Source organism: Protopterus annectens, chromosome 7.part0 (genome assembly GCF_019279795.1).
Source record: "Protopterus annectens isolate FY-2018-M chromosome 7.part0, PAN1.0, whole genome shotgun sequence".
Lineage (NCBI taxonomy): Eukaryota > Metazoa > Chordata > Ceratodontiformes > Protopteridae > Protopterus > Protopterus annectens.
Window position 1 is genome coordinate 921,931,570 of NC_056739.1, and position 24,217 is coordinate 921,955,786.

At 36.3% G+C, this 24,217-nt stretch overlaps 1 protein-coding gene across 6 annotated transcripts in view; it reads right to left on the minus strand.

Annotated features, from left to right (window-relative positions):
* The window catches only part of GRAMD2A (GRAM domain containing 2A), a 797,948-nt gene that overhangs the window by 153,259 nt on the left and 620,472 nt on the right, over positions 1 to 24,217 (minus strand). For 5 of the 6 annotated variants that reach the window (XM_044077505.1, XM_044077503.1, XM_044077501.1 and 2 more), the window contains one exon: positions 867 to 938. The exons of the other annotated variant lie outside the window; for it this stretch is intronic. In XM_044077505.1, the coding sequence (XP_043933440.1) occupies positions 867 to 938 (72 nt within the window). The remainder of the gene's footprint in view (positions 1 to 866; positions 939 to 24,217) is intronic. 6 annotated transcript variants of the gene reach the window in all.

Genomic DNA, 24,217 nt, shown 5'->3' on the forward strand with positions numbered 1-24,217 from the left:
GCATGTTTAAAAGTTTGTTTTAAAGTTTTGTTCAAGGGTGCCTCTTTGAAGTTGGAGGAGATGACAGTTGAAATTCAATAATGATTTATCAATAGATTCTTAAAACAGTAACTTAAGCAGTTTCAAGTAAAATCAAACAAGAGCCATAGTTAACGTAGAATGAACCTGACTTAGAAATACTTACATCTTCAAACTGTAAGTAAATATGACATTACCATTAGGCACCAATTAGAACGAGACTTGACAGACAGAATTTTGGATAAATAAAATTGAAGCTAAAATATTAAAATCTCAATAATATGCTAAAGACTGACAAAAACTCTTAAAATTATTTTAAAATGCAACACATAAGAAAACATAATTATGTCATTATTTTTCTGCTTCATCAGATTATCTTTTAAAACCAAGAGGGAATGTCTTCTAAAACAGTAATCATGATATGTTTGATCCATCCAATAGCCAAAAAATGATTGCAAATGTTTTTGAAAAAGAAACTAGAAAAACCATGATGTAGCAAGTGACTAACAGACTAGAATAATCTGGATACTGAGGAGCTCACTATAGGGATTGTGACCAGTACTATAAACAGACATTAGCCCTCCAATTTCACAGATTAGCCGATTGTAGAACTGTGACCACTGCTATAAATGGACTTCAGCCCATTCTGCTCACTTTAACAACTTAACTTCAGAGGCAGTGCCTGTTGGAGTGAGTTACTTCACATGGCTAAGTGAAGCAAATGACTGCTTGAGGGAAAAGTACATCTGAAAACTAAGCCTTCTTTATACTGTCTGAATGCCAGAGTAATTTAGGTGCAGCATTTTCTGTAACAAGAGCATTTTTGTTTCATATAAAATGTACTTTACCTGAAGATGCGTACAAATGTTCTTCAGTATATCGTACACATTGTCTCTCGACATTAAGGAGACAAACACATACTAAGTAGAGAAAGAGAAAACAGACATACAGACAAAAGAAGCATTAGTGATTAGCTTTGTATACAGGAAAATACAATCTGAAGCACATTTATGCCTGTATGCTAGTTTGCCAAGTTATTACTGGTCTCACAGATCATTTGTGGCATTCCGGGTAATTTGATTGGGCAGAGCTGTATGTGGCTCATCTAGTGTTCACTCAGATATTCAAGTGAAGAGCAAAAAAACAAAGGACCTAACTGCTTACATTTCTTACTGTTGAACTGACATTTCAGTTGCCTCTTTAATCTCACCTTTGCTGCACTACTGTGATCGGATTTAGACAACTTGTCTGTTGATTGGTGGTATGGGAGTTTGGGCTGTTGTTGTACGAGTAGGGGAAAGCACTGCCATAAGCGAACCAGCAACAAACAGTACAATAGAGTTTATCAGCTGTAATAAGTCTTAGAAGTATGACTAGCAGTGGACTGTGATATACAAAGCCTACCAGCAGTACTGCATACAAAATGTCACTTTCTTAGGACTACAAATGTACGGGTTACTGCATAAGTGCAGTACTGAACAGATAACAGCACTGCCCTCTAGTAGTGTCGAGTTAAATAAAAAAAAAAAAAAAAAACACAGACGAATCCTCCATTATATAACTAATATTTAAGACAGTTAAGATATAACAAGCCATATTCAGCATCAAAGTCTCTGATGTATATAGCCATCATTTTTAACATTCTGTAGAAGTCTGCTTCAAGTGTTCACCATTCTGTTTAATTTAACCAAGCTTTTAATTTTGTAGCATGTAACTCAGCCTTAATCTACAAATCCTACTTAAATATCAGATTCAAAACCAAAATATTACTTTAGCATAGATTACGTGTAGCTTTACATATTTGGAGTAAATTATCATTCTCTTACACTTTAAGAAACATTTTCGGTCATTTAGTACAGTTGTTTTTCCAGACCTCTTTTTATTGATAGTTGACATACATAACCTGGGTAGTCCAGATGTTACATGTTAAAATAATATATGATTGTAGTAAGACATTTTTTTCATTGAGTACTCATGTTTCCTTACTTCTTCCTAATATACACTTTAAATACTCTTGGGTAAAATGGATGCCTCTCTCTTAGTGTTGGTCATCCCATTGAAAAGAATACCGCTGAAACCTGTTTTCAAATGAAAATCAGTTATCAAGTCTGATTTGATAAAACCTAAAAATGATAAAAAATTAGTATTTTCTGTCAAGGACAAAGCATCCCACACTCTCAAGCTGGAGGCTCTGCCCAGTGGACCTCTAACTTAAATAATTAACTTCAAGGTCTCCATAACTTGGGTAAAGGAGATATTTTCCAAACAAATATTTATCTGTTTTACATTTGTTTACTGGGAAAGTCCGACTGGACACAGGTCCTTTACGGTGGAGGTTGGGGGAGAAAAGCTGAATTAAAAATAAAATACAGCAGACATAAAACAGTACAGAAGAATTACAGTAATTAGTCACAAAGTAAGCACATATACAAACAAAACAAAACAAAAAAACTTTAACTTAACATACATGGTTGACAGTTTGCAGAAGAATATTTACATGTTTGACATAGTTATATGGTTGCTAATTTTCAGAGAAGTTTTACAGCATATCTATATTACATAATGTTTCATATTGAGTTATTATGGGAGTGCAGACTGTAAAGTTGTTGTTTGTCTTTCTGCTTTTCCCGGTAAGGGGTCGCCACAGCGGAACTTCGGTCCGCTAATGATTGGCAGTAAATTTTTACGAAACGCCGAGGTGCCAGCTCGACGCCCAACCTTCAACGAAAGCATGCCCATTTACGCACGCATGTCTTTCGAACGCTACCCAACCGTGGGGAGGACATGCAGACTCCACACAGAAGGCACTCCCAAGCCAAGCCAAGAATCAAACGGGAGAACCTCTTGCTGTGAGGTAACAATGCTACCGCTGTACCACCGCTTCAGATATATTCAGTGTCAATGCGGCATATATTCCATATAAATACTGAACGGGAGAAGTAGAGCATGCATTGGTGTAGGTTCTGAGGTTATATAAGTAACAGAGACTAGCCAGGACAGGTGCAAGAACAGAGCCAAGTTTCAGTTAAATGTGACATTAGGAGCTTTTTTTTAATTGTACTATAGAGCAGTTGGAGGTTATTGTGTGTGGCAGTTTATTTTGTATTTTGGGAATAAAGTCTGAGAAAAAGTGAGTCTCCAGCTGAGTTGTTTGCTTTAGAGATCTGTAGAAGAAGTAGTTAATGTGTGGTCGAATAAGATTCTGGAGAGCAGGGTTTTTTTCTGGTTGATGCAGGATTTTATGAGCAAAGGTTAGTTGGTTAAAGAGTATTAGTTGTGGTAGTTCTAGCCAGTTTAGTAGTGTAAGAGACGTATAATAATGTATTCTATAAGGGGAGTCAGTGGAAAACCTGGCAATTTTATTATAACAGGATTCAAGCTGAGCTAGATCAGTTTTTCCTAAGGTTGGTTAGAATTGGAGAGGTGTATAGGAGTTTTGACAAGAGGTGTGCGCGAGCAATGGTAGCTTTTGTATTTGTGGTCAGGAATTGTTTGTTTCTGTAGAGAGTACCTACTTTTTGTGCACTTTCTTAATAGTGAGAGAGATGTGAATATGGAATTTTAAGTTGTAGTCAACTTCTACGGCTAGAAGTTTGGTGTGGATTACTGGTGTGATGGTGATATTGTTTTAGGATGTGATAATGAATACCAGGAGTGTTGGGGGAGTTCTTGTAGGGTGGAAGAGAAGGAGCTTAGTTTTGTTGGGATTCAGAATGAGTTGGGTTTTAATCAGCCATGTTTCAGCAGCTAGAGGACAGTCTTGGTTGATGGTCTGGAGGTCTTGTAGGGAGGAGGCTGCACATATTAGTGTCAAGTTATCTGCGTGTTGTACAACTGTGGTATAAGGAGTAGGGGTGAGTTTGTTTGTGAAGAGAGGTAACAATAGAGATCCAAGTATGGAGCCTTGAGGAACTCCTAGAGTTACTGGAAGAAGGAGAATAAAAAAACAGGTAATTAAGCAAGCTCTGAGATTTAGGGTGGCAAGAATGTTAACAAGTTTGCTGTGATTTACTATGTCAAAGGTTTTAGAAAGGTATAAGAAGATAGAAGATAATAATTTTCTGTTATTTCTACAGTTATTCACTGTATTGGTGAAGGACATTAGGGTGGTGGTAGTACTGTGATAAGGGTGAAAGCCATGCTGAGTGTTTGACAGTAATTTTTGTGTGTGTAAATAATGCATCAATTGTGAGTGAACTACTCTCGCTAGGATTTTAGATAGGGATAACAGAATGGGAACTGGGTGATAACTGGCAAGTTCCGTGGAACTGCCTCCTTTGTGTAAGGGTATAACATTGGGAATTTTCCAGATGTCAGGTACCAAGCTTTCGGAGACTGATCTGTTTATTAGTATGGCTACTGGATATGCCATTGCTTTTGCTGTGATTTGCAAAAAGTCTGCAAGAAGCTTGCCTGCTGCTAATGTGGCTGACTTCAGTTTTTTAAGTAGTCTTTTTATGGTGTTAAGAGAGACTTGCTGTAATGTAAAGGAGTCGGTGCTATTTTGTGACAGGAGTGGTTCTGGTGGGGCTGTTCTGGAAATTTAAGAGGGCTAAGCTGGTTTTCTGTGAAGTATCTGTTGAACTGAGTTGCAATGGTATCATAGTTGTTGGGTGTTGTCGTTGTGGGTGTAGTGGATTTACCTGGGTGTAAAATATTATTAATGGCTATCCAGAGGGCTATTATTATGGATTATTTGAATACTATAGTAGTATTTGATTTTAAGTTTAACTAATCTCTTTGCTTTGTTTCCCAGCTGCTGAAATTAAAGTTTTGAGGCTTGTGATTTGTTTTTATGATACTGTTTCCAAGCTTTATCTTTTTCTATTAGCATGGATCGGCATTCCTTACTTGGCCAAGGTGCATAGCTGGCTTTTACTCTAATTGTTCTCAGGGGTGCATGGCAGTTCAGTATATCTAGAAAAGTGCTGCTGAAAGATTTAACAGCCTCTTCCAAGGGTTGTTGTCTAAGAGCTTCCCAGCTGCAGCTCTTTAGTGATGACAAAGTTGTGCATGTAGAAATTTTTTTTGTTTCTGATCACGCGATAGATAGTTGGCCTACTTTGATAGGTACGGAGCCTTAGAAGATATGAGAGCATTAGGTGGGGGGTGTTTACCAGAATCCAGTCCAGGATAGACTCTCGTTTGTAAGATTTGTCAGTCCTTGTAGAAGAGGTGATAGTTTGGGTGAACCCATGAAGGTTAATATGAGATACTGGATTTTGACAGGAGCAAGAGAGTCAATGTTAAAGTCTCCAGCAGGATTGTTTCCGGCAGGTGGGCATTGGAGATCGAGTGAAGTAAATTTTCTAGTGTGGGAACATTATTCCCAGGTGGGATGTAGCCCTAGCACCAGTCCTTGGCATGGAAGCAGTTGTATAAAATAAAACTATCAGCCAATTTAAACACAACTTGGAAGGCAGAACAGTAAAAGCCAGATTGGGGAAGCTAAGTGTGCTTAGCTCTTACCGCTGAAAGGTTTATTTATTGTGTATTTTAAATCTTTTAATACAGAGTCTGGTACTGAACTATTAATGGGGGTTTGGAATAAAAGAAAAAAAGAAAGTAAAACGGAAGGACTACTATGTTAAGAGTGGACTTAAGCTGCTGGGGTCCCTGGTAGTATGCAACCCAGTATGAGATAAGATATTTACAAGGAAGTGTTTTAAGTCCACTAGTTGTAAACAAACTTTGGCTAGTTTAAATAATTTGCAAGTTACTCTCTGACTGAGTGCATTGGGACCTGGTTGCTGTCAATGGCAAGGCCCTGCAGCTGTGGAGGGATAGAGATAGAGAGAGAGAGAGAGAGCAAAGAACCACTGGCTGGTGGTCATATATACAGTGATCCACACTTCCATCATGTTTCGGATTGAAATGACTCATTCAGACAAACTGCATTAGACAGAAAGACTGGTTTCCATTCTCATTTTATATATGCATGTAATGGTACTTGAGTATTCCTTATTTTACCACTTTGCCTACATTAAAGATCCAGTAGTGCTTGGGGCACTCTGGTTTCAGTAATCCACATCAGCCATGGAAAGATTCACCCCTAGCTCATCATGGGTCTCCTTTGCAGGGTAGCAGTGATGGCTACCTCACCTTTAGGCAGCCCAAGATAGAACAGCCATCCCTTGGAGCAGCTGCAGCTGCAGGCTATGGTGAGAGCTGTGGAGAGGTGGGTAGGGCCTGTATGAACATCTCTTGCACTGGATGATAGACTTGCTGTCTCAGCAGTTTCCAGCCACTGAGCCACTGGAGGCCATCCCCTCAGCTTCAGCATTTGCACTGGGTAGAGCTCTGAATGAGGGTCTCTGGGCTGAGACAATAATTGTGATGATCATGTGTCTTACAGTCACCATCCTCTCTGCAACAATCCTTCTGTGTCGAACCCAGCCCTTGTGCATTTCCACAATTCCTCTTCATCATCATCATTATTATTATTATTATTATCATCATCAATTATGCATCGTGTATTTGCCTATCTTTCCTTCACTTCCATTTGTGAAGGTGATGCGTGATCATCCACCTTTCTCTAACTTGTCTATTTATGTCAATACTTTTTTCTCTTCTCCACTCATCATTCCTTCCTTTACTAACCTTTATCATTCCCCATATTTCCTTATATATTTCAGAAAAAGGGTGTGAATCCCACCAAAAAAAATACCCTCTTCTTCCATCTCCTACTACCCAACCCTTTCATGTCATTCTACTCTGTTTCACTTTTCTGTTCTCTCACCTTTTTCAAACCTTCCTATCTACCCCCTTTCCAAACATTTAGAAGTGACAAACTATTGTTCATCAACAGACATCTGTAGAAGAAGTTGTGCTTATTAATGAACTGTGGAAACTTATAAAGATACTTCAGAAATGTATGAAGATATAGTAGTAACACGTGCAAAACATACTTAGCTATGAAAATTACTCTATTGTCAAAATGTTATTTTATACCATTGTGAAAATTTTTTGTACCATATGTAAATTTTGTTTATTTCTATTGTACTGATTGTGGAGCTTTCCTCCCTGAGCCTCCAATGAAAAAGGGCTTGCTAGCCTAGTTGGGCAATCCTGGTCAACAAATGTAAAATAAATAAATATATATTCCTGGACAGTTCAGTCATTTTTTTTATCAATATGTGCACCAATTCATGGGTTTTACTCCAGTATGGACCTATATGGGGACAAGGCCACCAGTGATGACACAGTTTGCTTTGCTGGCTTCACATAAATGAAAATCAGTGGCGCTAGTTTGCACTTATTGCATTTGCATACAGCTGAAGTGGTGCTTTCCACACCTTCACACTGCACACTTGGGTAGAACAGGACTTTGAGTACCTCCCTTAGTAAATATTTTATTTAGGGTATTTTAATATAACATACTGCAGTTTGTAAAATGCCTTACTCAAACCAATATAAATTGCATTAACTGGATTTTTTTTAACATTGGTGCCTCAACATACACCACTGCCACCATACTGTGCCATACTGAACCATACCATAACATACTTAAAGACAATAGCATTTTAGGAAAATCCTAAATGCCTGTCAAACTACACAACCATTTTTTTTTTCACTAATGTAAAGACCCAACCCTCCCTTAAAACATTCCTTTTTTTTAAATTCCAAATATGTACCTTTTTTTTTAATTCCAAATATGTACTACAATAGAAAACAAACAAAAGAGTCTTCAGTTTCCCATAGATCTTGGCACCTTTAACTGTAATCTTTTTGTCAACAGAATGGTTTTAAATGCACTCATCTTGAATCAGTTTGATTAAATAAAACTTCATTTTGAATGCTTTGCAAGTTAAGATTAAATATTACCTTGGTCTATTATACTTTAAAATATACAGCCCTAGTGGTTTCAAATACTTTGAATAATTTTACTCCATATGTTTCTTCTCTTTTTTTCTCAAAATATTACTCATTGTAACATCAAAAGGAAAACAGAAATTCATACATTATTCATATTTGGAAGCAATGCCATGGTACAGTTTATAGAACTGTAAGTTTGGAGTTCTTGTATAAAAATAAAAAAAACTTATTTTTACATAAAATCATTTTATTAACTGTTGAACTACTACTAATTAACTATTTACAATATGTACATGTTCACCAAGAATTTAATATTTATTTTATATAAAGTATAAAAGCCTTGAATCATTCATTTATGTGATACCATTGTTACATATTGCCAGCACTGTTAGTTTTGGACAGAATTTGGCATTTTTTATTTTAATTTATTTTGCCACTTTATTATTATAATTTATTCACTGTGGAATTCATGAAGAAGAAATTTCTTTTTTTTTATGAATTCATAAATATTCCAAGGCCACTTCATTTTAAGACCAATCTTGCCTCGTTCCCTTACACTGTACCTCCTTTCTCCAGAAGGGTTGCACTTGGTCAATCTTGGAGTAGATTTGTGGATACCTTTCAGTCGTCTAGCTTATGTTTAAAGGAAGATAGTGAGTTGCACTGCTTAAGATGGACTGGAAGTTTATTCCACAGGTGTATGAGGCTGTGGTGCTTTATTTATCTGTTGCAGAAGACTTACATCAGCAATTAAAAGTAGTGGTGCAGAAACCGAGGTCTAAGACAACTGTGTCTGTATCGGCCAGTAAGCAAGACAGAGAAAGTAGGGAATGGAGCTTCCAGCCTCTTTTGGTAGCTCAGGGTCTTTAGGCCAGTGATCTTTTTGGTTATGAATGTTTTTGTTGTTTTTATTTGTTTTATGTGTTTTTTGAGATACATCCCAAAGTGGTATTGATCTCAATGCTTGGCCTCATCAATACCGAGTATAAGGGAGTGATTACCTCATTAGACCTTGTTGATGTTCCTTTGACCTATGTTATTCCTTTTAACCATTTCCTTGCTCTTCTTCTTGCCATAGTCAATATTGTCCAAAAAAGGGGGTACTATTAACATTTCAGCTGATAGTAGTAGTAGTAGTAGTAGGCATCCTTCAATCCCCAAGAATCGTGAGTTTGCGCCTCTATTGTACTGATTTGAGCAGTGTCGTCTGTGGCTGTGCAATCCAATCCAGGAGTGGCATTCCTTTCCATATTTTGAGCAGCAGTAGGCAGATGTAGGTCTGGTATCATTGGCACGGATCTTCCTGAGGGCTCTCTTATCCTCTGCTTTCCTTACTAAGATAGTTTTGTATATAGTGCGAGTTCCTTGACTTCCTATTTCCTGGCAATCTTGTCTGAGGTGAGAGAATACCAGTTGTTCACACTGATGTCAGACTTGCATATGTCCTTGTAGTGCTATTTGGGTCATCCTTTCAGCCTCTTTCCATATTCCAGCTCTCCAAAAAGGAGATATTTTGGTATTTGGCATCCACCATGTCTGAGACATGACCCAAGCAATGTATACGTTTCTGTTCCAGGACGGTGGAGGTGGTGCCCACCATCTCAAGCTCTGTGCTGTGGGGATGTTGTCCTGCCATGAGATACCAAGTATGCACCTAAGGCAGTGGATATGGAATACATTCAGCTGCTGCTTCTGTTTTGAGTGCAAAGTCCATGTTTCACTGGCATACAGTAATGTGCTCAAAACACAGGCAGTGTAAACTTGCAACTTGGTGTGCACAATGAGCTTATTGTTATCCCATATTATCTTTGTAAGCCTGGAAAACATTATGGCAGCTTTTCCAATGCTCTTGTTCATCTCGCTGTCAAGCAACAGGTTGTCAGAGATTGTACAACCTAGGTATATAAACTCATGGACAACCTCCAGCTCACAGTCACTCACCATGATTTATGGCTCACTACTCATATTTTGGCCCATCACCTGGATCTTCTTTAATATTGATTGTGAGGCCAAATTCCATATATGCATCAAGAAAGCGAGTCATAAGTGACTGAAGTTCTTGCTGAGTGTGAGCCATGATAGCTGCATCATCAGTGAACAGAAACTCCCTTAGACACTTCCTAAGTAGCCTGGTCTTTGATCTAAACCTCAACAGTTTGAAGAGGTTGCCATCCATTCTGGTTCAGAGAAAGATACCCTCTGTAACAGTTCCAAAAGCAAATTTCAATAGAATTGAAAAGAAGATGCCAGGCAATGTTGGAGCCAGTGCACACCCCTGCTTTACTCCACTGAGAATCTCGAAAGGTTCGGATGTAGATCCATCATACATGATGGTCCCCTTCATGCCTTCATGGAAGGCTCTGATAATGCTAAGCAGTACTGGAGGACAGCCGATATTTGCCAGAATTGCAAATAGACCTTTCCTACTGATGAAGTTGAATGCCTTAGTCAGTAAGTACAATGAAGGCAATATAGAGGTCTGTTCTGCTCCCTGCACTTTTCTTGTAGTTGCCTAACAGAGAAAACCATGTCTACAGTAGACAGTCCAGCTGTGAACACACACTGAGACTTTGGGTAAACTCTCTCTGCAAGAATGTGGAACCTCTTCAGGACAACACGTGCAAACAGTTTACCCACAGTACAGAGAATGGAGATGCAATGACAGTTTTTACAATGACTTTTGTCACCCTTATTCTTATAGATAGTAACTATGTTAGCATCCCCTCAAATCTTGTGATACACTACCTTCTTTCCAGCATTGGCAAAGTATTGCATCACAAAGGAAGATTGCTCCACTTAAGTCGGCAACAGGTAAGGTCTTAAAGGACAGAACCAAGCAGATGGAATGCTGGATGGAACACTACTCACAGCTGTATGCCAGAGAGACCACAGTTACAGAGACAGCCCTGAATCCCATCAAGCCACTGCCAACTATAACTGAACTCAATGCTGAGCCCACCTTGGAGGAACTCAATGATGCACTAAAAGCAGTATATTCAGGAAAGGCCCCTGGGAGAGATGGTATTCCCTCAGAAATCCTTAAATGTGCTAAAGGTGGCTTGCCTAATCCCATTGTAGATTCCTGGCATGTTACCAATGTCTGCAGCCTGCTTGAAGCAAAATTGGAGCCAATAATAATTTGCACACCACCAAGCTACCTGCTGCACTTGACTTCAAGCACACCAAAGTGCCTGCAAGTTCTCCTCATTGGACAAGGACCTGTATGCAGCCAGTGCCCGTCTCTTCTTCTCAATCAGGGGTGTCAACACTTCCTTGTGGACTTTAAGCCAATCAGCATGCTTGACTGTCTTCTTCCCAGAAATAAATATTGCAGTGCTATAGATAGCATCCCATAGTTTTTCCCATCTGATGTTAGTGTCAGTGTCATCCAAGCAGGGCAAAGCCTTTTCAAATGCTTGAACAAACTTACTTTTGAAGGGTTACGAGTCTTGCCTATGTCAATGCGTGGCCTCCCTTCCTTTTTAAAGTGAAAGAACCTTCATGTCTGGATGTTCACCTTACTACACATGAGCAAGTGGTTGGTATCACAGTCTGTGCTCTGCTAACTGCATGTTACCTTGACACTATCTAAACTGCTGCATTTGGTGAGGACAAGCTCAAGTGGATGCCAATGTTTTGATCTTGGGTGCTGCTATGAAACTCTGTGCTGGGGCTTGACACTGAAGAAGGTGTTGGTTATGCAGAGGTCATACTGGGAACAAAGTTCAAGGAGATGCTGTCTGTTTTCATTCATCTTTCCTGTTCCAAAATGTCCCAGACAAGATGGCCAGCTGTGATGGTCATTGCTAAGTCTGGCAATAAAATCGCTAAGAATGAATAATGGTTGATACGAAGGAACCTGACTGATGGCAGCACTAAGATCATTATAGAATTTGTCCTTGACTTCCTGGGTAGAAGTTAAAGTAAGAGAGTAGACGCTGAAGATGTTGACCATGCCCACTGGTGTTTGTAGCTGAATTTGTCATATATTTGGTGGTATGACTGAGCCAACAAAGTTGTTTCTGGTTGCAAAACCAACACCATGTTCCCTGGTCTCTTCTGGAAGCTTCCTATGTCAGAAGAAGTAAAGTCATTCTCCCTAAGACATCCAGTGGACAGCAGCTATGCTTCCTGGAGAGCCACAATGTCCATATGCAATCTGCTCAACTCACTGTTAATGAATGCTCTCTTCCACGAGTCATCGTCCTTATGTTCCATATGCCTAGCCTAAATGCTGGTTTATTTTTTTGCTTTTTTGTTTTTTCAGGTGTATGGTTAACAATCCACCTGTGGGGTGGGGTTCCCTAAGCCCTACACACCCAGTGGACCAAGTGGACCATGGCAAGGTAGCACCTATTTGGCTGGGGGCTGCCCAGCTTAAGGTGGGCAGTACCTGCCCAATGAGATCAAAGGATCCCTCCTACCATTGGAAGCAGCCCCTGGTGCCTCACTCTATACCAATTAAGTGCATTAGCTTATTACTGGTAACTGCTAGTTCCTGTGTTATGTCACCACTCAAGGAGGGAAGCTGGACTGTCCTCTCCAGGGCGCAGGCTTGGGCAAGTGAATTTGAAGAAACAGCTGATGCCCAGCAGTGAGTTCCTCCTCTCCATGCCATTGATGTAATCCAAGGGGAAAGGCAAGTCCAGTACAACTTGGCATCAGTATCATTGCAGGAGCTACCAAACTGAGGTCAGGTACAACTTCAAATGGCCTTAAGGGCTCCATCTACAGATTTTTTTTCCTTGGGTTTACTCTCAAAGCCTTCACTATGACTAGGTACTGCTGCAAGGCAGTGGGTGTTTTAAATCAGAGTTTGCCTTCCTGGGCTAATGAGCCTCACTTACCTGAACTACTAATGGTATTTGAACATTATATAAAATTATATTTTGTAAGCTTAAAATTATCTGTCCATAATGATTGACCAAATGCTTGTATTTCCTCCCAATAATTTCTAATTTTTGTAAGTGTTTTGAATTTACACCTGCATTTTCTTTACATCTCCATTTTATAAAACTGCTTTTTATTTTTTGTGATTCTAGCTATTTTACATGGAGCATAAACTATTTTATTTAAGAATATACATGTATATAATAAAAGCAAAAAGCATAGGCACCAATGGGCATCCTTGTCTAGTGCCCTTGTAATGTTTACTGCTTCTGAGAGATAAGGGCCTAATTTAACATATGCTTATTATCATTATAAAGGGTCTGCAATCATTTTATGAATGTTTTGGAATAGTTACACATTTTAAATAACATAAATAATCCTAGTTCATGGTATTAAAAGCTTTTGCTATCTCTTTATTCTTGCTTCTTATATAGTATATTAGTTTCATTATTATTTGTGTTTCATTTTGGGCTTGTCTATTGGCAGTGAATACTTTTTAATCTTTATGAATCAAGTGTGAAATGTTATTTCTTATTTTATCAATGTATATGAAAATAAAGGTCTGATTTTTATACCTTTATAATGCGATTGTAGTAAAATATGCAAAGTGAACAGGATTGTATCCTTTATTTTAATATTGGTGTTATTATAGATGTCTTCAGGATTTTGGAATATCATTTTTATCTTGAACATTAGTACATGCATTTGTTATTAACTGTGTAATGTCAGTTAAACGCATCTTATAAACTGCTAAAATTAATCCATCTATCCTTGAAACTTTATTCTTTTTTTAATTTATTTATTTGTTGCATAAGTTCTGTTTTATTAATCTGTTTTACTAATAGGTCCTCCTCATCCTCTGGTAATCTTTGTATATTATTGTTCAAAAACATTGTGTTTTTTTATTTTCTGGTTGTATTGTATTTCTCCACTTAGCCACGGTGGTGCAGCGGCAGCATTGTTGCCTCACAGCAAGAGGCTCTCCCATTCGATTCTCGGCTTGGGTTGGGGGTGATTTCTGGGTGGAGTCTGCATGTCCTCCCCGCAGTCGAGTGTGCGTTCGAAAGACATGCGTTGAATGGGCGTGCCTTCATTGAAGGGTGGGCATCGGTCTGGCAACTCGACACCATAAAAAGAAAAAAAAAACTGCCAATCATTAGCGGACCGGAGTTTCTGCTGTGGCGACCCTTAACCGGGGAAAGCTGAAAGACAAACAAAACATTGCATTTCTCCACTTATCTTTTCCCCAAAATATTTTTAAACTCAAATATGTACTCTATGTCTGTTTTCTTTCTATTACCGTTTAAACAATTTATAGTAGCAATCTGGTTAGTTTTATTTAATATTGTCCAAATTATGTAATCATCTGGGCTTAATGTTATATGATGCAAGTTTCCATTTTTCCAGTAGTAGTTCTTTTTTATGATCACATTAGTGCCTTCCTTATGTCTAAAAAACATTTCCCCCTTTTGCACTTATTTTGGCAATATCTTATTTGCTTTTTCTGTGCATCTGTCAACACATTGTCCCATTCTTTGCATTTGTCGCATGTCCAGAGCATGATTTTCCCATACATGCATATACAATTTAAAGTATTTCAGAGTGTATTTCTGCTAATACTTTCCTTGGCATTACATTTAAAAAATATTTATTTTTTTCCTGGGAACCATTGTTTAAATTCTTCCAATTTACTAGTATGCTGTACAATATAAGTAGCTTACTATCACTTACTGATAAGGTAAATGTTACAAGAATTATGATCTGATGTGGGGCATATTATTCTAAAGTTACTAATCTTCTCATTTGGATTATAAGATATAAATATTTTATCTATCCTAGTCTGAGTACCAAAGAAGTATGAATAGTGAGGGGATTTTAATTTAAAGAGTTTTCTTGTTTTTTTCTTCACATTTATTAATGCATCTGATTCTATCAATTTTTCAGACATTAGCTGTAGCAGAGCTTCTATGTGATTTAACTGCATTTGTGTCATCCCTACTTAGTACACAGTTAAAACCTCCATCCAAAATTACATTTCTTTCATACGATTCTGTAAAATTTTCTTGCATAATTATCACAAAGACCAAGCATCCAATAAACATTTGCTAGTGTATATATTCTATTCTGATATTCAAAAAGTGTCATGGAAAACATTCCACTTGTGACTCTTGGCATTATTATTTTTCCACAATATTAATGTGCTCATTATTGGATACATAATAGGATCCAGTTAATGTTTCTTATTGTCTTATAGTGAATCTATCTCTATCTTCTTCAGTTATATATTTTTCTTGGGTGTATATTACTTCAAAGTTTTATTTCTGCGAATACCTAATCATCGACCGCTTTACATCAAACATCCATTCATCGAATGTTCACATCAGTGAATGGTTTTCATAGGGACAGGAGTTAGTTGGCTAGAAATTTGCCCATTTCCCCACTGTAGTACAACCTCAGAGTTGGTACATATAAGTAGTGGGTTGTGAGGGGTGTAGCCCACCACCTTCGTGGGTTTGAAATAATGTAGTGTGTGGACGATCATTGTGGTGGACAAGTAATTCCCTTCCCTATGAAAACCATTTGCTAATGTAAACATTCAGTGAATGGCTGTTCGATGTAAAGAGGTCAATGATTAGGTATTCATGGAAATAAAACTTTGATGAAGTAATATAGACCTATTTTTCTTGCATAAATGCAACATCAGCTTTCTTTTTTTTGTAGTTATTTAGTTAGACCATAGGTTTTCTGGCCATTATTTAGCCCATTATCATGAAGTGACAATATGCTTAATGTCTTTACTATGTGATTGATTTAAACATTTTTGCTTTTGTATTCATCATACAATGGTGTCTCATTCTCCTGTTACCTTGTGGAATATAAAGGCACATTCTTCAAACTTGACTAATCTGGACAACAGATAAGAAAAAACAAAGTTGACATATAAAACATTGTAAACATTTACTGTCAGTACACTGGGATCAAACTGGTCCCTAAGTTTAAATAAAATCTTAATAAGCTAGACTTTCAAACTTTTTCAAAAACTGTAAATCCCAGTCCTACTACAAACAATTAAGATGACAGAAAACACCTTTTAGTGACTAGACTATTGAATAATTTCAGTACTGACATATAGCACTATATATGGCATTATATATATTGAACTAACAGCAAATTTATGATTTTATATCTTTGTCAAGGTAAGTGAATTATTCAACATCTATAACAATGAATAATTTGTATTTAGTACTTCTACATAAAGTATACATTTACCTATTAAACTACTAAAATTATAATGGAGGGAGGAGAGAGAAGGGAGAGAGACAAAAGAAAAAATAAAATAGGGAAGACGATAAAGGAGGGACGGAACCAGAAGAGGAAAAATGCAAAGCAAGGCATTTTTGCACCTCTGCATGCCATTAGTATGCAGAAACTCCTTCATAGACAGACTTGTTCCATTAGTTTCCATTCAAGCTTAAAATAACAACATTTTACCATTGAATTTTGTTGGACTAGTAGAATAGAAAAAGTTAATTCAGCAAAGTTATAAAATGGTGTCTTACTGGAGTAAAACACTCTGCTCTTATAAGGGGTACAGCATCAAGGAGAAGGTAGAATCAAAGATTTATTTCTTTTAACCCCTCCTCAGTAATGATCAATGACACAGTCAGTTCTTTATTAGATTGTCAACTGTCTATAATACTATATTCCATAGTTTCCTTAAGTATATCAAATGTAATTTAATTGCAGATAAGTTATCATAGTGTGAATTGGAGGTAAAAAATGGTCTTTATCTCTTTACGATTTTATATCCTCACTGTTTATAACAATACACCCATCCCACCACTCAAAAAACTAAATAGGTTCTCTCTCTCTCTATCAGAAGTAGAAAACTTTTCATAGTACTTCAAATTACTAGATATAGATAAACACATTTGAGAAGTCTTCTCAAATTATATACATATATATATTCATTAGTATCAAGCTAAACTACATGCTTGCAAAATAATCTTGCAAAATAAATCTCAAATTAGCCTTTCAGTTCTACTGTCAGTTCTTTCATAATAACTACCTCTACCCCAAAGGAAAACACTTACATTAACGTTTCAAATTACATTCTAGGTGATATTTGAAAAAAATCATTATGATTGCATCCTTTTATTACCTTTTCAGCATGTCATCACAATGTTACCCACAAACACTAATATTTTTTTTATTTCTGTTTTTGAAGAATTGCACTATTCACTAAATTTCCCCCTCAAACAAACTTCTTCTCTCTCCTTGAGAGTGTAACTATACAACAATAGTGCAAATAAAGATTTTGATTAAACTTTTAGAGAGGTTTAAGTAAATTGTTTACATTACTCAACCCCATGTTAAATTAATATTATGCCTGAACATCTTATCATAAATATTTATAGGTAATTACTTATTCTTAAGTATAACCAACACTTCTTGTATTTGTGAAATTGATTGTTATGTAGGGTAATTATGTGTATATACTCTAATACAGACCATCAAACAGAACGGAACAGTTACTGTGTTTAAATGGCTATACTTTCTTTGTGCATATCAAGAAAAATTCAGAATTTCAAAGTATATTTGGAGTTTATCATACTGGTTTTTGTGTTACCAGCCTTTTGACAAACTACAGCTTATAAGAGAAGACATTCTCTTCACATCTGTTTTATAAGGAGAGTTCATGCTGTCGGGTGTATTTTTATGGAGATTTTTTCCTCCTCAAAATGTCCTACTTGTATTAACATTTCAATTATTATTCTAACTGATGTTTTTAGGAGAAATAACTAAATTAAATCTTTCAAGAACTGTTATATTTAAGTTGTAAACATTGTAAAAACGCTTTGCTTTACATATTCAGTAATTAATTATGTATTATGAATATACTCTCCAAGCTATATAAACAAGCTATATGATTACGTAAAGCCTTCAATACCTAAGCAGTTTTAAGATAAATAATTATTAGGCAATTACATATACATGGATATAACCAGTAGATCTTATAAGTATGAATTATTTTATTATATAGAACCATTTCAGCTCATTTGTATATATTTTAATACATGTCATCAAGCAGAACAATTAGTGGGCATGAAATGGCTGTACTATCATTGTGTTTATCAACAAAAACTAAGAGTTTCAAAGTACATTTGGAATTTATTGGTCCTATTTTTGTGCTTTCCCACACTGTACAGCTTACAAGAGAAGACATTCTCTTCACATCTGTTCTGTTTCTTCATGTGATCAGGTATATTTTATGTGAATATTTTTATCTCCTCAAATGTACTACTGAGTAAATCACCTCTTTCAAGAATTGTTACAGTTAACTTAGAAACAAAGCTGGTGTTACAAATAGGCTAACTAGGTGTCAACCTGGGACACTGCTCCTCCAAGGGTGCTTTGACAGAATATTGTGTTTTTTAGAGCAATAAAACATGGCATTTCTTTGCTCTAAAAGTAAATTAATAAATCTGCAAATATCCTACAGTACCCATGTTTAAAGAAGCTGAGTTTACAGCCCTGCTGGTGCCCTGTAGGAGGTGGTGCAGTTGAAGTGACCGTTCAAGTTACACTTGGACGCTGCAGAAAAACACGCAACATTCAGACAGGACCTTCCAGTTCATTAACATTTCCTGTTGTTTCTACTGTTATCTTATAGTCTATTGTTCTTCTTATTTACTCTTTCTATCTTAAAGTGAAGGAATGGCCGTGCTTACTTTTTTTTCTTCTTTGATGCCACAACGTCCTGTGCTCCTTATCAGATGTTCTTTTAAGTAATGACTGCACCTATTCTATTGAGTTTGGAATATCATTTTATGGTCTTATTCACAACCAGCTATCTCTTCTAGTGTATTAAATGATTTAGAACCCAATGCCAAATGTATTTTTAGTTTTCCTTGAAAATGAGTTGAGACTTTACTTTAGTTTTTTTCTTAAAGATTTCAGCAAAGGCCGCAAAGCTTTTCTTTTCCCCTGATGTTTTCACAGAATAGTCATTATCAGATTTTACACAATTTGTACCACGTTTTAGAGAAGTGCTGTTCCATGCAGATCTCAATACCAGTTCCTTGTTTAAATATGATAGAAATTTAACAATCACAGATCTTGGTCTTTTGGTTCCTTTATTTGTAGGGATTATTCTTATAGCCCGGTGATTGGCCACCTCGATGGCACAAGACAGGTGGAATCCTCGCCATTAGACAGCTTACCACTTAACTTCCTTTGAAATTTTCTGACACACTAAACATTCTGATATTATTTTTCTCTCTCTCTTGTTTTCTAAGTTCTCCATATTTTCCAGTAGCCATGAATATTGTTTTAACAGAAATTCTATATGATGTTCCTCTTCCTTAACTCAGACATCCAGGTCATTTAAACACATTTTAAGTTTATTTTATCTGTGTGTTGTGCTATTATATTGCTTAACAGACCTTTTTGCCTTACACAGTTTTGCTGTAAATTATCTATTTTGTTCTCAATTCTATTTTTTGTAAGTTCTTGCATAAACATAAATTGTTGTTGAACATATTTTCATAAGACAGATTACCCCTGGGGCAATTTACATGAGCTCATTTTGTCAGGCAGTTTTCTCAGTTTCTTCATAAACTCACTGGAATGTTGCTTCTTTTAAATTATTTTTTCACTAGAAACCACAGTTTCAGTCAGGATATATTTTATTACTTTCTAGCTTTATTTAATTTAGTTTTCATGCCAGTGTTAACAATTTCCTGAAGAGCTCCTTCAAAATGTTGCTTCTTCATCACCATCTTGACCACCCCACATTTTCTACTCTTTTAACTTCAGGCATTGCAGTAGCAGAATAGAAAAAAAAAACAAAAAAACAAAACATCTTTATTTCAAAAGTGGTTAATCATATCTTAAAAGAGAAACCCAAGACAGAGGGGTGTTGAGAAGTGGACAGTTCTAACATACAACACAATGCTCTTGTTATTGACCCAAAAAATTCAATTTGCAATCATTCTGTATTCCCTTGTTCTTATCTGTGATACTTGGTCCTACCCTTTCACTTCCAGTAAGTTTATCTTTATACCTTCATTGTGGGATTCACTGAAATCTGAATACTTGTGCCTGCTCTGTAAAGTAAGTTCAGCCTTAGAAATCATTTGACTTACCTTGAGAATGCACAGACTCAAAGTTATAACAGTTGAAGGGATGGAGGGGAAAAAGACCTCTGAATAGAAGCTCCCCCAATTCAGTTAAGTTCCATAACTGTATCTCATTTGCTGGAACTGGTATGATGAACTAGCTTTTGCAGAAATCAGCATTGAAGATATAAGCCTTTTTCCATCCAAAAATAACTATTACCCAATTTCATACTGCAGTATCTGTCATGCACTATGCTCACATTTATGGATATATTTTTACTGTGATCATCTACATTTATTGCTTAGCAGAATATTAAGTTACCTGCATATTTTGCTACAGAAACTGTTGGACAGATTGGAATAACATAGGTATACAGGAAGAAAAACAAGGCTCAAGCACTGATCCTTGGCTTGCCCTTCTCCAAATAATATAGTTTTCCCATTATTGAGCCTAGTTTTTCTGCTATAACCTGGTATGCCAGTACTGGATCCAAGAAACTTGAAATATGTTATGCCCATTGCTGATATCTTTTCATCACTATCTCAAGATCAAAATAGTCAAAAGCCTTACCAGAATTTATGTATATGGCATCTGCCTGCATCAATTTGTTCACAATTTTGTGTGTGTTTGCTAAAAAGCATACATATCTTGAAATGTAGAATCTCCTGTTTTATACATAGACTGATTTCAATCCAAAACAGCCAAGATTTTCAAAGACAAGTAATTCATCCTTCCAGTTAAATTGCTACATCAGATAAAAAGACAGAAGACAATTTGCTACATCAGATAAAGGGACAAAAGAGAGTTTAATAATTTCATAAACCCATTTCTTCTTAAAATGGAAGTATAATGCTTGTGTCAGTATGGTTTGTGATGTAAAATGCTTGCAGCTAGGATCGTGTCGGTGTGTTTTGTTTTCATTTATATAAATGTATGATTGCTTATGTCACAAGTGTTGATTTAGTAAAGATATTTCTTGTAAAAAAAGGGCAGGATTTGAATAATTTATGTAATATTGCTTAGGTTATATGATATATAGCAATATATGTGAAGTATGTCTATTGATATTAATTTGTTAATACAGTTTGATTACTTTTGTATAAATTTAATGTCACAAGTGATAATTCAATAAAGGTGTGTTTAAAAATAATCGGAGTATATGAGCTAATGTCCAGTCTATGAGAATACTGATGATTACTAAGCTATTAGTAATTTCATAAGGAAATTATGGAAGGTAGCAGCGCTTTCTCCAATATCCTTGTTTTTGATGCTGTGTACTCCAGGTGTGCTGGTCATTTTTAACTTTTTTATACAACTGTATAACATATTCGTATTGTTGCAGGGAATATAATATCACTATTAATGCATTTTTAATTTCTAAGTCCTTGGTAGCTAAGACAGTAATCCTTACGCATACCTTATTCTGCAAGGGGATTAAACACCACTCCTTCCCCTACAGTCAACACATGGATGATACATGTCTGTCCTTATTATGTCATGATTTACACTGAAGTCATCAGTTTTTTACCGGTCAATTATGTTATGGTATATTTATCCACTGCCTAAGCCTTTATGCCACAGTCTGTCCCATTGTGCAGCTGGACCATTCCCAGCTGCAACAAGTACAAGCAAAATGCTGCTGAGCAAAGACTACTGTCATTGCTAGCAATCTGTCAGTCATTGTAGAATATTCCCATATGCTATGGCTATCTGTAGTCACATAGTGACTTGCAAAACCTGCTATCTGGACAACTCTGAATTGTGGCACTTTTTTGCCTGCCTACATTTACATGCTATTACTAGCTCATTTGTTTGTATCACTTCACCTACTTTTTTATATAGTCATTTGTATACACTGTACAATCTGCAAAGTGGGCCACAGCACTCTTACACAGCTTGTGTCTCTGAATTGCCTATACCCTGCACACTTCCACTAACTGCACAACTTGCCACTGCGCACTATTCAATTTGCTTATGAATTTCACCTCTTACTTACCAAATGTTGTTCACACATTTTTTTTAATGTGATTTGCTTGTGAACTTACCTATTGAGGGTATGCAACACTTCTCTCTAATTCCTAATATTTTTACAATACTTGCACAACTTCTTTTTCATAATAATCATTCTTTTTTGTAGGCAGTCATGACAAGGAAGTGAATTTTCTCCCTGAAAAATTTGCCTCTTTATGTTTGTAATGGAGGCTCTATAACTCAAACAAAATTGCTAGAAATGTAAGCAGTATCAGACAAAATACTGATATTTTCTGCATTTACTTCATTTGCTTTTTATATAACATTACTGTGTTTTAAGTGACATAAAAACCTAATCTAATAATGGTCTGAAATGACAATGGAATCCTCTTTTTTTTTGATCACTAGTAATGCTCTAGCTTTATAAAAACTAAATTTAGTGTATAGTTTTCCTTTAGTGGGAATGGTAACGTAGTGTCTAAAAACTTTTCAGTAACACAGTTTGAAAAGCTTCTGTAACCTTTTCTAGGTATCTTATTGCTTCCTAAAATGTCCCATTTTATCCTTGTTAAATTAAATTCCCAAGAATAACAGCTTGACTCAGTAAATGTACCATTTTGGTGATTACTAAAAATGTTAATTCCTAGAAACACTTGATGGCCATTATACCAAGTAGTGGCCATAGCTTCAAATCAAAGAGGCTACACACTGCATGAAGAATACAAATCGGTGGAGCTAACTGGATTGGGGTAGGCTATATTATGACAGGTAGATGACTGTTAAACTGACATCAAACAACAGTTGGAATCAGTCTCTCATCTACAAAATGCCTCAGTACCCACTCAATACAGCCACTTTATTCAATACATGCACCTCAGCTGCCAAACTGTGAAAAGATATAAAGTACTCATAGTTAAGGTTAGATTGTTCTTAACCACACAATAGACCTGCCAAGCCAGATCAATAACTAAATGTGACACAAGATAACAGGGGTCAGTTATTTGCTTTCACAGACTGCTTCTTTGCCCACCGACCACAGACAGTTTTTTTGACTGTATACACTTTAGATGCTGGATACTCATCAAATCAGTAAATATATACATAATCACAGTAATATATTTCGTCTCATTGCTTTTAGAAAAAAATACAGTGCAACCCATTACAACCCTCACTATATGCATGTAGGTGCATGCACACACAGACACACATACATACATATGTAATCACCAGTTACAGCCACTTTACAGACTATACTCATCTCAGATGTCTTATTTTCATCAAATGAATAATGAAAGAATAAATATATAAAAAGCTCCAGTAATAGCATTCAGCCTATTGCAGTGTGACAGCTATAGTACAACTAGTTGCAACTACCTGTGCATGTACTCATACATAGACACAAACACACACGCACTAAAAGAGGTAGTCACCATATACTGCCACTGCCAGTGTACATTTCAGATACATGACTACTGTCAATATATGACTAAAGTGCTTAAACTTTGATAGCTCTGTAACTGCAGTAATATATTTCAGGTCAATGTTAATGTCTACAATTCAACCTATTACAACACTCCATGTAAAAAAAAACACACACACACCAACCAGCTGCATCCACTTCAACTGCACAGACCTCTGAAACTGGCAATCAAGTGAATGAATACATAATAACTATATAATATATTTTAGCTCACTGCTGCCAGACATGTATAGTGTGAACACCTCCCACACCACACACATAGATGTGCTCACAAACTGCAGACACCTTATTAACTGTTTCTACCCCAGATGTCTGATTATAATTAAAGTTATACATTTGTAGTAATATATATAATTTCTTTACTACCAGGTATATACTGTGTGAACCACTGTATACATGCACACACACACCCATGCCAGACACAAATAGGTTCTTACCAAATACAGCTACTTTATCAACTATGTACACATCAGTCATTTGATAATCAAAAAAATGAATAAATAAATACATAAATAATAACCACAGTAATACAACTGTAACCCCCCACATGCACAAATATACATAGATGTGCCCACCAGTTACAGCCTCTTTCCTGACTGTGGACATCTCAGATGTCTGATTGTGATAAAATGAAAAAAGAACAGATAAATCATAGCAACATTTCATATATTTCAATTTGTTGCTGACAGATTAATACAATGCAACCCATTACAACTCTCCTCCACACAAACAGATATGTTCAGCAGTTGCAGGTACTTTATTGACTCTATACACCCCAGATGTCTGACTGTAATCAAATGAATGAATACATATAGAATTAGTAACCACAGTAATATAATTTATCTCATTTGTGTTAATTACATACAGTGCAACCTTTTATAATATATTCACATATACACACAGATGTGCCTTACCAGTTAC